At 42.9% G+C, this 15,103-nt stretch overlaps 1 protein-coding gene across 4 annotated transcripts in view; it reads left to right on the forward strand.

Moving 5' to 3' along the window:
- AIMP1 (aminoacyl tRNA synthetase complex interacting multifunctional protein 1) overlaps positions 1–15,103 on the forward strand; it is a 111,321-nt gene that overhangs the window by 50,063 nt on the left and 46,155 nt on the right. For all 4 annotated transcript variants that reach the window (XM_077476678.1, XM_077476676.1, XM_077476675.1 and 1 more), the window contains one exon: positions 5,089–5,222. In XM_077476678.1, coding sequence (XP_077332804.1) covers positions 5,114–5,222 — 109 coding nt within the window. In that variant the 5' untranslated portion in view covers positions 5,089–5,113. The remainder of the gene's footprint in view (positions 1–5,088; positions 5,223–15,103) is intronic.

Genomic DNA, 15,103 nt, shown 5'->3' on the forward strand with positions numbered 1-15,103 from the left:
TCCGAGGGGTTTTTACCTGCAGGAGGGTGTCCCTGTTTATATTCGAGACTTCCTGTAGTTGTTTTTCCAAAGTGGGTGCATGATACCCCTTATCTAAGAACCGTTGTTTTAAGCAGTTTGCCTGATCCACAAAAGTATGATCATCAGTACAATTACGACGCAGTCTAATGAATTGACTGCGTGGAACGGAGGTAAGCCAACTTTTATGGTGGCAGCTATCAATGGCAATATAGCTGTTACGGTCAGTGGACTTAAAGTGGGTTTTGAAACTGAAACCCCCTGATGTAATTCCAATCTCCAAATCTAGAAATTGTATTTTATCAGTGCTGGTCTGGTAGGTTAATGAAATTCCCCTGTCATTATTATTCAAACCACTAAAAAATTCAAAAAGGGCATCGGGGGTGCCCCCCCATAGGAGGAGGATGTCGTCTATGTATCGGACCCACAAAATCAATGATGGGCTCCGCTGAGCATAGACGACATCCTCCTCCCATTTGGCCATGAAAAGATTGGCCAGACTGGGCGCAAATTTGGCCCCCATGGCCACACCCCTTTGTTGTGAGTAATACTGACCATCAAACCAGAAATAGCTATGGCTGGTGGCAAATTCCAATAATTCTATAATGTAATTACGTTGACAGGGGACTAGCGTATGTTCCTGATCGAGGAAGAAACGTACCGCTTCTATTCCTTTATCCTGTGGGATACAGGTGTATAGGGATGCAACGTCCGCGGTAGCTATAATGCATTGTCCTTGGAACTGTATACCTTCCAATTTTCTGATGGTATCCCCAGTGTCCTGTATGTATGAGGGCATCTTTCTCACGAGTGGTTGAAGATAAAAATCTATGTACCTACCTATGCGTGCTGTAACAGAATTGATGCCACTCACAATGGGTCTACCGGGGGGGGCTGTCAAGCTCTTGTGGATTTTGGGCAGATAATAGATGGTAGGTATTCTGGGGGATGCCGGGACCAAGAAGGCTTTTTCTTTTTTATTCAAGATTTTTTGTTCGTAACCCTTGTCAATAAGGGCTTTTAGTTGTTTTTTGTAAACATTGGTGGGGTTGTTAGGTAATTTCTGATATGTGTCTGGCTCACTCAAAATATTTGCCATTTCCGCCTCATACTGGATCTTGTCAAGTACAACTATGCCCCCTCCCTTATCAGCTGGGCGTATTATAACTTGCTTTTGATCACAGAGAGACCTCAATGCGACTTTAGGCAAAGAAGTGGAGTGATAATTTTTAACTGGTAATTTGGCTAAGTCGCTGAGTACTAAATCCCTAAAAATTTTCACTGCGGGAGCAGTGGGTACTGGAGGAGAAAAGAGGGAGGGATTAGATAACCCTGAGTGGACAGTGCCTGACGTGCTGGCATGGTAGTCTGTGCGATACGGATTGGATGTAAGATATCTTTGAATATTCATCTTCCGTGTGAATTTATGTATATCTATGAATGTGGAAAATTTGTTGAGTTTGTTAGGAGGTACAAATTTTAGGCCCTTGTCTAAAACTAACATCTCTTCAGATGTGAAAGACTTGGAGCTCAAATTGAAAACCCCCTGCCCTATCAGAGCCTTCTTCTCTTTCCGTCTTTGTAATCTCCTTCCCCCTCTACAACCTCTCCTCGTTCTTGACCCCTTTTTTTGGGGTGCGGGTCCTCGTGAAAACCCTGTTGTTCATAATTGGTATTGGGAGGATTGTATGGATAAGGGGAAGGAGAATGCCTGATATAAGTGTTGTCAGAACTCCTCATGTCGCGTAAAGGTGCAAACCTATTCTGTGAAGGAGGTATGTCCTCATAGTGTTGGATTCCTCGATTATAATAATTGGGGGAGTTGGCCTCCCAAAACAACGCACGCCCGTCCGCCATCTTGGGTATACCGGAAGTGGGCACAATTACAACACATGGGGGAATGCCATCACTTTACTGTGTGAGTACCTATATAAGGCAGTAGGTTAGTAGTGTGAGTCCACCCCAGATGATGACCGGTGGGTCGAAACGCGTCGGGAGGACTCCGCTACTGCCATTTTTCTCTCTCTGACATGCTTGATTGTTCATCTTGGAAATGTGAGTTTTAGCAAATAAAATTTTTTTATTAAAGTTTTTTTAAAAACGTTATTATGCCATGTTGGCTTTGTTTCTTCATCTTCCATGCCTGAGTCGTTGTTGGACTTGTATATGCACATGAGGAATAGTGACCACATCTAGTCATTTGTTGGGATCGTATATGCCATGACTGATACATCTAATCCTTGAGACCATTTTGGCTGGGATCACAAGCTTTGATTGACCCCTGAGGCGTATGTCTGCTAGGGTCATATAGATCCGGTAAGCCTGTACCCTATACGGTGGTGGGATCGTCACATGGTGAAATATTGTTTTCTTCGGTCATAACATCACAGAACCCTGGTTGTTATTGACACTTTGCACGATTGTTTTGGACTATATATCCATTTATGGACTTTATCACTGTGATTATTTCCTATATAAATCTACAGTCACCGTTTTTCTCCTTTGGGATAAAACATCCTACTAGTCACCATTTTTTTGGTTTATGTATATATATGTATAAGTCACTTTATATATTTCTATATTTTTTGTATTTTTATAATAGAGTATTAACCTTCTTCCTTTGGGTAACTTTATATATACATTTGAGCACATATCATTTTGTAGCACTATAAGAAATATATACAAGTTGAGCACTTACACTATATTTTTCATATGTAAACTTATGAGCACAATTGTATCTCAACAAGTGCAGAGACCAGTTCTCGGCAGCCTGTCCTTTCTGAGATCTACAACAGATCTATCTTGTTCATGAATTACAACTAATGTTTAGCCTAAGGCCCCATGCACACTGGGCATTTAGCCCCAATGCTTGAGGCTCCAGAGTTTAGATGCCAGGTGGGAGCACAGGTGCACCATTCAGTGCTGCCGGAAGCCTGCCAAGCTCTGAGAAGCTGACAGCTGCTGCGGTTGGACGAATGCCTAGAATGCAAGAAGTCTGTGTTCCAGGCAATCGTCTTTGAAATCAAACGTCACCAGCACACCAAGGATCTCCAGAGTGGGTCTAGAGCTTTAATCAGTGATCACATAGTGACAGCATGCAAGACCCCTTTGTATGGCTCTGAAACATTACAGTCTGCTGTAACTATGTGATCCCTGATTAAAGTTCTGGACCCACTCTGGAGATCATTGGTGTGCTGGTGACATTTAATTTCTTTGACTTGGCATGGTTCCAGTAGTCGCTGCAGTGCCCATTTTTATACGCACAGCCATTTCTACAGGAAAGTGTGTGTTGGGATTAGTGCATAGGCAACCATCTTTGGTTGCATGTATGGGCGCACTGTATGTTAGTACTGCTAGGTGCAGCAGCTGGCAGCCTCTTATAGAGTTTGTCAGGCTGCTGGCGGCAGCAGCACTAGATGGTGCTCCTTTGCCCAATAAAAATAATGCCTTGTAACATGACAGAACTTTTTAATCACTTAAACTCTGGAAGGTTTAACCCTCTTCATGACCAGGCCATTTTTGCTATTTAGCACTACACTACTTTAATTAGTAATTGCACGGTCATGCAACGCTGTACACAAACAATAAATATATATATATATATATATATATATATATATATATATACTGGAATACATTTTTTTTATTTTTTTTTTATTAGCAGCTTATACTGGGACTGTAATTGTGAAGCTGTCAATCTGACACTGGGTGGGAGATTGACTGACACTGACCTCACCAGTGACACTAATGGTGATATTATCAGTGATAATCATACTGGCTGGCCAGTTAACATCTCGGGATAATCCAGGGATTAAGCGTGTGCTTAACAAGTGTTATGTATGTATTATGTGCTGCTTTTTACTAAAAATCTGTTTGTTCCAAAGCAGGTAGAACAAAGTGATTGTTCTCTCTGTACAGAGCGCTGTGTTGTTTGTCAACACAGGGCTGAGGTCTGGGATTGGACACAGCTGATCAGCGGGTCCCAGACATGAATCAGTGTCTATAACATTGTGTGTTTACAACGTACATCTTTGTACAGCCAAAGAGAGACCTGTTAATCGGCCATCAGCTTGTGATCCATTTGTTCAGCAGGCTGTGGGCTTGAAAGTAGAGTGATGCTGCGTCTTCCTAGCTGCTGATCGCTTTCACTCAGCGGTCAGTGGGGTCCCTAATGCTTTGCTTTTGTATGTAAACAATGAAACTGGAAGTGATGATTATTTCATCACTTCTGTTTTCAGATCCACCATTTCCTGGCCAGTACAGCCAGTGGATCAATCTAACCAAGCAGATCTGTACTTGGTTAGATGCAGTAAAGGACTGGGGGGATATTGGCGTCTACTAGACCACTAATCTCTCCAAAAAAAGTACTGGTCACCTGCCCAATATTTATTAACCCCTTGTAATAGCAATTAAGTAAAGGAAAGAGTAAAAAAATATAATTACAATACAGTATATAAAAAAAAATGATCGCCGTAACCCACGTTGCTCCACACATGTGATACATCGCTGCGAACGTCAGACTGAGAACAATAATTCTAGCACAGGGGCTCCTGTTTAACTCTAAACTGATGAGCTGCAAAAGCTTTTAAAGTGTTACCTATGGAGATTTTTGGGTACTGTAAATTTTTGCCATATCATGGGTACGCACAATTTTTAGGACTTGCCATGTTTTATATCTTTTTACTCGGCACAACCTTTGTTTGGGAAACTTTTATATCTTAAAAAGGGGTAGTATGTTGTGTGTGCTTACACTAAAATTCATTTTATTTATACTTTTTCCTGGAAATGTGTGTTTAATAAACAGTTGCGCAAATCTCATGTGACAAGAAATTTGTAACTTATCATCTTTTTATTCTACAGGCACTTTGCTTTTAGAAAATATACAATATTCTTGGGGTTTAAGTAATTTTATTGCGAAAAGTTAAGATTTTTACACCTGTGCAATACATGCAAAAATTGGCTCTAGATCTAGAGCCAAACAAGTTAAAATGTTCTTTGCAATATGTTTGAATATGTTGCCTCAATCACTTTCTCTACCTTACTTTTATTTTTTAATTGTTTTTTATTTAGGTTTATTGTGCGGTTTCTGGGGAAGATGGCTGGCAATAACCCATCTCTGAACAGACTAGAGCAGAGGGCCTCAGAAGCTGACCATGTCATTGAGTATTTGAAACAGCAAGTTGCGCTTCTTAAAGAGAAAGCAAGTAAGAAATTTGGCTTGGCCAATACAAGTCTTCCTTTATTTAGATACATTCTGTCCTCTTTTTGTAGACACAAACCTATTTGCTTGCATTTTATTTTATTTTTTAAAGATCTGTTTATTCATTTTCATCATTGCTTGCATTTTATTGTATGCTTCATAATAGCATATGGGGATCACATTAAAGCTTGACTGTAACCGGCTTTAACCCAAACCAGTGTTCCCATAATGTGCACCTACAGTATCCTAAAATTCCATATTAGGATAAATTTATACTCCGTATAACACTTTTAAAAGTGTCTGGACAAATGACATCCAGAACTAGGAGCCAGCTTCAAAAAAACTTGGATCCAGCACTACGCAATCTGCATAGGACTGTATGAGTAGCTGAACATGTGCATTTGGATGCCATTCATTGTTAATGGTTCCCCAAATGTGCTTAAGAAACAAAATGCCCCAAAAAAAACACGTTATTCAAAAACATGCCAAAGTCGTGTACAAAAAAAGGGTCCTGAAAAAAGCACATATACTTTTGAGAATGACAGGGTTGTAGTCATGATTGGTTCAGGTACAAAACCACTGATATGTACAACGTTGTTATTCTTAATGAATGTTGTTTTATTTTTTATTTTTTCATTGATCTGGATGTAAGCCTTGTCGGATCTACTACTTGTATAATGCTCATGTGCGCAATAAAAAAAAAATAAAAATAAAAAAAAAGAATACAGAACATACCAATACTTTGCCATCAGAACATCCCAAACTATAAATAATATTAAACAGCGCCAAATGTTCCCATGGCGTTGCCTGCATTGTGGTAACTGCACCTTTCTCTCACAATGCAGATACCATCTGGCAGAACTATAGTGCTCCAATTGGGCAGGAGATCACTCCACCCAACAAAGCAGCAAAAGAGCCGTAAGCCAGGTGCACAAATTAGTGTTCGGACACATGATTAGCAGTGGGACACAGCCCAGATTTGTGGAATATTGAGATTCTGTTAAAATTCCAAGACTGTCTTGTGGAATCTGAAAATGTACTGATGTCCAGGTATGGGGGGTCCAGGAGCACAAAAGGGTGCAGGTGCAGTGACTGATAAAGGGGGGGAGGGGTTTGCCCTAAATATGGGGAGACAGGTGAAGGGTTGAGTATAGGTAAGGGGGGTTTCTCTAGCTTTGGGAGGACAGATAAGGGGTGAGGTATAGAGACAGGTAGGAGGAGGGGTTACTAATGTTCGGGGAGCCGGGTGAGGGGTGAAATACAATGACAAGTCTGGGGGAGGGGTCATGAATAATGTATGGGGGTGTGGGTTCACATCACATGGATGTTCAGGTATTTAGTGATTTTGGAGGGGGGGGGTGTGAACAAGTGAGATGAAGGGGGAGTGCTAAGGAATAAATTCAGGTTGGTGAGGATACAGGTATGGGGGGAAGGGGGCAGGGATAATGGCGAGGATCTCTCTTACACATCTTGAACCGTACACAGATGTTCAAGTCACAGCTGTACAAATAGTAAAAATGGTCCCTGCCTTCATGGTGGACCCAGGAGCATGACATTTCCAATCCTCCCCCTGCTATAATCCACTGCATGAGAGAAAATGGCAAAGACTAACCAGGAACCTGGCCACTCTGTTTAGCAGGACCAGCATGTGATCTTCTGAAATTTCTTCTGTAACTTTGCCATTATCCACAGCATGGGCTGGCCGGAAACCATGCTTGTGCAAGGCCATCTTATTGCGTAGAACCGGGTGGTTGCATTTCCATATGCTTTAGAAGGAGAGTGGCCACCTCCATGTTGTGGTTGGAACAGCGATATATTTTGTTCAAATCCTGGGATAGTCTTACAGAATTTTGGACTGCAGTTACCCAGTTAAAGTGGTTGTATACTCTTTTTTGTAACTTTTACCTACAGGAAAGCCTATAATAAGGCTTACCTGTAGGTAAAAAAAATATCTCCTAAACCTTTACGGTTTAGGAGATATTCCCCTCGGTATGCGCCGCTGACTGCAGCAGCGCATGCGCACGAGGGGATTCTCGGCCTGAAAATCCGGCAGTGTCCGGCCGGCCGGAATGAAATCTCCCGCGCGCATGCGCGGGAGTGACGATATCGCGGCTCCGACCACTCACAGCGCCGGGGCCGCGATACCCGGAAGAAACGCAGAGGGAGCATGTCAGCTCCCTCGGCGTGGATCGTGCCAGATGTCGGGGCCTCGTTCTAAGGTAAGTATTTCATAATGAGCTAGTATGTGGTGCATACTAGCTCATTATGCCTTTTGCTTTGCAGGTGTTAAAAAAAATAAATAGCGGGTTTACTACCGCTTTAATGAAGAGTTTTTTATTCAGTTGCTCTTGAGATCAGGAATTTTTCAGCTGCAATTTAAAGGATTGCAATCCTTTTAAACAAGTTGGAGTGAAGCGGTATGCCGTACCTGCAGGCTCACTGAAAAGGACCCTGCAAAAAAAGATTGCTCATTGAGACTTCTGTTCTCTCTAAATGACCAATAGGATGGATTGGGAAGGAGTTGGGACTGCATATATCTATGTATATACTGATAATTTTGAAGAGTGATTTTAACTGCAGATACCCACTGCTTATGTATTACATCAACACTGTCATGAAAAAACAAAAACACACCTCCAGTATTTGCATTTTCCTTCACTTTGGAGAGATTTCCTCTCACTTCCTGGTGTTTCTCCAGGTCAAGAAGTAAAGGAGATTCCTCCCAATGGGATACATAAAAAAAAAAAAAAAAGTTCTGCGTTTACCTTTGCCTATACATTAATATCCGCATTTGCTGTACAGCGATACATCTTTGCAATATTTTGTCTATTTATTTTTTACTTTATTGTATCTTACTTAACTTTAGTGATATTTTGCTAGAGCAGTTTACTTTAGTTTTTATTACTATTTAAAGTGATTTTAAAGCTTACATTTTTTTAAATTTAAAATAATAAACATGTAATACTTACTTGCTCTGTGCAATGGTATTGCACAGAGTGGCCCTGAACCTTCTCTTCTCTGGGTCCCCCGCTGGCTCTCTAGGCTCCTCCTCCCTCTTGGTACGCCACCATAGGAAGCCTCTTGAGCTCTGTGCATTTATTGACACACACACAGGGTGGCTCAGTCATGCCCCCTGTTCTTTTGCTCACAGCAGATTGACAGTAGCAAGAGGCTGCCTCTGTAAGCAGAGGGAGCTGCTTCATATGGGCACAGATTGAGATTAGGCTCAGTTAAGTATCAAGGGAGCTAGATTAGTGGGGCTCTGTGGGTTCTTTCTCCGACGCCTGTCTTCAATTACATGGAGGGGGTATCCCAGTTCAGAGACTTTATATCCAGGTGCTACTCTATGATTCTCCAGATCCATCTGGGGGATTTCCCCTTGGGAGTGACGAACAGATGGGAGGAAGACGTAGGCACCTTTGAGGAAGGGCAGTGGGAGGAAGCATTACAGGCGATACAGTTATGCTCACTAAACGTGGCCCAACGTCTGTCCCAACTATACATTATTCTTAGAGTCCACTATACTCCGGCCAGGCTATTTAGAATGGGGGTGAGGGCGGACTCTAACTGTCCCTGGTGTGTGAAAGGGCATGGGGACCTCATCCACTTGTTATGGCATTGCCCCAAACTTCACATGTTCTGGACAGGGGTCCACGATTAATGGTGCCTTTCGGGTCACGGTGCCGATGGACCCGAAGCCTTGTCTGCTGGGGATAGTGGATGGCATCCTGGAGGGTGGGAGTCAGAGACAGGCCGTAGCCAGGGCCCTGTTTCAGGCCCGCAAGCTGTTCCTTAGGTGCTGGAAGGCAGAGGACCCCCCCGGCGCTTGGGGAGTGGATAGCACAGATGGGGGACACACTCCGTCTGGAAAAATAGATTTACCAACATAGGGGACGCCCACAAAAATTTGACAAACTGTGGTCGCCCTGGCTGGACACCCCCGGCTTTTCACCTCTAGATTTGGTGCTGGATAGATTATTGCTTTAAATCATTTATATATCCTTAGAGTATCAGTAAATATTGGAGCTAGGAACCAGTTGTCAGAGCCCAGGGGTAAACTTTGTGGGTGAGGGTGCAGACCTGGGAGATCTGGGGTGTGTGTAGGTTGAATTTACATTGAATCTCTTTTGCAAAATGGAATCACTGGTTTTGGTCCTGTACCGTACGTTACTGATTTTTCTGTGGATTGGTGCCTTATTTGTGCAATGAGAACGTGGAATGTTGCTGGATTGTATTTGAGAAAATGTAATGTGTTTTTCTATCTGTGTTACAATAAAAACCTTTCTGATTAAAAAAAAAAAAAAGTATCAAGGGAGCTGGGGCGTGGCCAAGACAGGCATGTAAGAGGACGCATCTCCCACAGCTCCTGGTAATAAACCTGTGACCGATCCTCCCCCAGCCTCCCTACCAACCCCTCACCAATGTATGCAGCAGGACTGCACCCCGCCAGCTCTTTGCACCAAAGGGATAACCCGAAAAGGGACAAACGTAAACTGCGTGTCTGGAAATCCAAGATGGTGCAGCTGCGTCCTCAGCGAAAGGCACCCCTCGTGGCACAGACAAGATGAAGGACCTTGGACCCAGAACAAGTAAGCTAACTGAGCCCAAAGGCAAGGTGGTTCCCAATGACATGATCTGTTATGCCAAAAAGATGTCAAGGACCCTGGACAGAACAGCCTTCCTGCTCTGAGAGGACACACCAACAGCAACCAGACATGCAGCCCACTCACCCTGAACGGTGAGGGGAGGAAGAGATGGAGCAGGCTGATCCCATGGAAGGGAAATTACAGACTCACTTAAAAATTTATAAATTAAAGACTCACTGGACACAGCTCAACCCACCCTGTCTGTTAGCCTCAGGGCAGTGAACAAATGCACAGCATCAGTTAATACACTAAAAGAGCAGTTTGGAGGTTTGAGGGAGGATGTGTCATTACTGAGGCAGGGCATGCAGAGTGCCGTTTCGCCCAGCCAGATTCATCCTAGCGAGGTTGCTCCACTACATGACAGGGAAGTTGTGCTGCGCCAAGCACAAGAAAGGACAAATATTCAATAAAATGGCACCAGGGTGTAATTTTACCTTAACTTTTCAGTCCAAAGACGCAGGGCCAAATCTACTGATGTCAAACGCCGTCTACGGCTCCTTCAACTACCTTATGCCATGCTGTACCCTGTTAAGCTCTGGATAACCATGAGAGTTAAGCTCAGTTTTTTTTAATCTGCCAAAGAACCCTCAGCGTGGCTAGAACGAAATGAGCAGGCCTTAAATCAGCAAGCACACGAGGAAGAGGACTGATACCTCTGACAAACAATTACCGTTCATTCTAAAAGTTTTCAATGAGTCCCGGGAAAGCGGGAGCCTCCCCCCGTCAATGTTGAAAGCAAACATCATTCTATTGCTAAAACCCGGTAAGGACCCGGTACATCCAAGGGCCTATCGCCCGATCTCGTTGCTACAGTGCATTGTCAAGATCCTGGCAAAGGTGTTGCCGATAAGGCTAAATGGCATAATAACATCTCTTGTGCATGATGACCATGCTGGCTTCATGCCCAATAAATCTATGGCCATTAACTTGAGACGGCTGTTCCTTAATATCCAGTCGCAGGCGGATAACGTGTAGTAGGGCATTACTATCATTAGACGCCACAAAGGCGTTCAATATTATAGATGGTTGGACTAGGCCCTAATTACATTCCATGGGTGCGGCTTCTCTATAGTCAGTGACAGGTGGCTATTATGGCATTCGGTACCCTATCTCATGGGTTTGCATTGAGGAGGGGAACAAGGCAGGGATGCCTGCTGTCTCACCTCTTTTTTGCCCTAGCTATTGAACCATTGGCAATTGAGATCAGGGCTAACCTGAGTATTACAGGTTTCTGCTATAGCAACATACAGGAAAAGGTAATGCTGTACGTGGACGATACCCTGCTTATGCTGGGAGACACTGACCTCTCCTTGCGCAAGGCCATGTCGACCATTACAAAATTTGGTAGATTTTCTGGTTTACATATAAACTGGTCAAAATATGCTCTACTCCTGCTAGACAGGGATGACACACAGTCTGTAGTCATGTCCTATACCAATTACCACCTCCTTTAAATACCTGGGGATTCAGGTCTAGGCCAAGGGATTACATTCACCTAAATATCTCCTCCCTCCAATGGTTTAGGGAAAGGGTTAAAACATGGCACTCTCTCCTCCTGTTGGTTAGGGCAGAGTTAATCTAATAAAGATGATACTCATGCCACAGCTGCTGTACTTGCTTCATAATGCCCCCATAGTCATCCCCTTAAATATATTCAGAATAGTTAACACTATTTTCCGCAGCCTCATTTGGAAGGATAGACCCCGAAGGATCAAACTGGAACACTTGCAAAGACCCAAAGACAACGGGGGCTTGGCACTGCCAAACCCCTGGTTGTACTACCTGGCAGCACAGCTGCAACACCTCGGGCAGAGACCAGGTCTCAAAGCACCTTGTAGTCATTGATGCTTCAAACTGTACGCAGAGGACCAATTCCCATGGCTTTTGAGGCTCTAGCCTTTGCTAAACCACATAAAATATACCCGACACTTAGTCTAGTTCAGAAGGTATGGAATAAATCCAAATATCTCCAGAAGGCAGATGGCTATATGGACTACAGCCTTATTTGGCACAATGATGCTTACATCGAATTGGCCAATCTGCAGTCTGGGGCTAGGTGGAAAGCATACAGGTTCACCCATCTTAAACAAAGTTTCAATAACAGGGTACTACGCACCTTCACCGATCTGAAGGAGGCTTATAACCTACCACCTTCAATGCATTTCCAATACTTACAACTCAGTCACGCAGTTGCAGAGCAAGGCTGGTCTTCGGGGTGGCACCTATCCCTGACCCCAGTGTTTAGCCTCCTTAGGGATGCTGCTTCATCCAAAGGATTTATTTCCCAATGTTATGCTATACTGCTAAAAATCCGCTCTGAAGCAACACCCCCTGACAGTAAGGGAGAAATGAGTCGCGGACGTTGAACAGTTAGATGGGGAACAATGGGATGAGATTTTTTTCAGGCCGTGGGTACTTGCTCACTGAATGTATCCCAAAGACTTACACAGTTATACATCCTGTTAAGTATTTACTATACCCCTCATAGACTTCATCTGATGAACCTACTCTACCTGTACAAGATGTAAACTAGATCATGGGGACCTTGTACACCTACTATGACGCTGTCCAAATTACACACATACTGGGCAGGAGTAGTGAATATAGTAAAATCTGTATTTAAATGTCTCTTCCATAGCACCCAAGTATATGAGTGGGAAGTGCAGATTAGAGAGGCTATCCACAGAGTTTTATTCCTGGCTAGGAAACTAATTATGACACATTGGAAATCTGAGGATCCCCCGAACATAAAGGAATGGACAGCTAATATACGCACAATGTTAAGAATGGAAAAGCTTCTATATCAGCACAGGGAAAGTACATCCAAATTTGAGAAACTATGGGCAATGTGGCTGGAGGTGCCGGGACTAGCCCCAGTGGATCTGGTGGCAGACTATTGGGAATCAATACAGTGGTGTGAAAAAGTGTTTGCCCCCTTCCTCATTTCCTGTTCCTTTGCATGTTTGTCACACTTAAGTGTTTCGGAACATCAAACCAATTTAAACAATAGTCAAGGACAACACAAGTAAACACAAAATGCAATTTGTAAATGAAGGTGTTTATTATTAAAGGTGAAAAAAAATCCAAACCATCATGGCCCTGTGTGAAAAAGTGATTGCCCCCCTTGTTAAAACATACTATAACTGTGGTTGTCCACACCTGAGTTGAAATTTCTCTAGCCACACCCAGGCCTGATTATTGCCACACCTGTTCACAATCAAGGCATCACTTAAATAGGAGCTGCTTGACACAGTAAGGTCCACCAGAAGATCCTTAAAAGCTACACATCATGCCAAGACCCAAAGAAATTCAGGAACAATTGAGAAAGAAAGTAATTGAGATCTATCAGTCTGGAAAGGGTTATAAAGCCATTTCCAAAGCTTTGGGAATCCAGCGAACCACAGTGAGAGCCATTATCCACAAATGGCGAAGACATGGAACAGTGGTGAACCTTCCCAGGAGTGGCCGGCCGCCCAAAATTACCCCAAGAGCGCAGCGACGACTCATCCAAGAGGTCACAAAAGACCCCACAACAACGTCCAAGGAACTGCAGGCCTCACTTGCCTCAGTTAAGGTCAGCGTTCATGCCTCCACCATCAGGAAAAGACTGGGCAAAAATGGCCTGCATGGCAGAGTTCCAAGGAGAAAACCACTGCTGAGCAAAAAGAACATCAAAGCTCGTCTCAATTTCTCCACAACACATCTTGATGATCCCCAAGACTTTTGGGACAACATTCTGTGGACCGATGAGACAAAAGTGGAACTCTTTGGAAGGTGTGTGTCCAAGTATATCTGGCGTAGAAGGAACACTGCATTTCATAAAAAGAACATTATACCAACAGTAAAATATGGTGGTGGTAGTGTGATGGTCTGGGGCTGTTTTGCTGCTTCAGGACCTGGAAGACTTGCCGTGATAAAAGGAACTATGAATTCTGCTGTCTACCAAGAGATCCTGAAGGAGAATGTCCGACCATCTGTTCGTGTACTCAAGCTGAAACGAACTTGGGTTCTGCAGCAGGACAATGATCCTAAACACACCAGCAAGTCCACCACCGAATGGCTGAAGAAAAACAAAATGAAGACTTTGGAGTGGCCTAGCCAAAGTCCTGACCTGAATCCTATTGAGATGTTGTGGTATGACCTTAAAAAGGCCGTTCATGCTCGAAAACCCTCTAATGTAACTGAATTAGGACAATTCTGCAAAGATGAGTGGGACAAAATTCCTCCAGGACGCTGTAAAAGCCTCATTGCACGTTATCGCAAACGCTTGGTTGCAGTTGTTGCTGCTAAGGGTGGCCCAACCAGTTATTAGGTTTAGGGGGCAATCACTTTTTCACACAGGGCCATGATGGTTTGGATTTTTTTTCACCTTTAATAATAAACACCTTCATTTACAAATTGCATTTTGTGTTTACTTGTGTTGTCCTTGACTATTGTTTAAATTGGTTTGATGTTCCGAAACACTTAAGTGTGACAAACATGCAAAGGAACAGGAAATGAGGAAGGGGGCAAACACTTTTTCACACCACTGTATATCGAGGGGGCAATACAAATAAAAAAAAATGGGAATTTTTTTACCTTAATGCACAGAAAAATGCACAGCCTTTAAAACCATTTTAACGTATTCTTCTCAACTCACATTTTTCATAGGTTGTATGGGATGCGTAATCTTTGCTTTCTCTTATTTTTTACTTTTGTTTCGTTTTTTTTGTATCATCAGAGTTTTGCTTTCATTGCATTTTTACTTTTTCTGTAGTGTAGAAGGAACTTTTTTTAATTTGGCAAAGGAATATTCTACCCTCTTTTGGCAGGATTTATTGACAGCTTCCCCGCTGGGTTCACTGTACACTTTATGCATATTGTAGGAAACTAATAGTGAAAAGTTAGTCATAAAGTACGTAAAATATTCAGATTGTTGTGTATAAAACATTTTTCCCATATCTTCTTCCATTTTTTATTTTAGTAAAATGCATTACAGATATATCTTCCATTTTACTAGATATGCACAATTTCATTGTTCTGACCATATGAATACTCTTTGAAAAAGTAAATGGTTAATTTACACATACAAGACAATTGCCATCATGGTGGATGAAAAGCAAATGTTGCTATTGCCTCATATCCCTTAACTTTTTAATTGAATAGATTTTCTTTTTTTCCACCATGCTACCTATGCAGTATATCAGCCTATCTTCAAGCTGAATTCAACATCCACCTCACCCCCTCCACCCTGCACTCC

This window comes from Lithobates pipiens, unplaced genomic scaffold (genome assembly GCF_037356315.1).
Source record: "Lithobates pipiens isolate NorthernLeopardFrog02 unplaced genomic scaffold, aLitPip1_a1.2 Scaffold_13, whole genome shotgun sequence".
Taxonomy (NCBI): domain Eukaryota; kingdom Metazoa; phylum Chordata; class Amphibia; order Anura; family Ranidae; genus Lithobates; species Lithobates pipiens.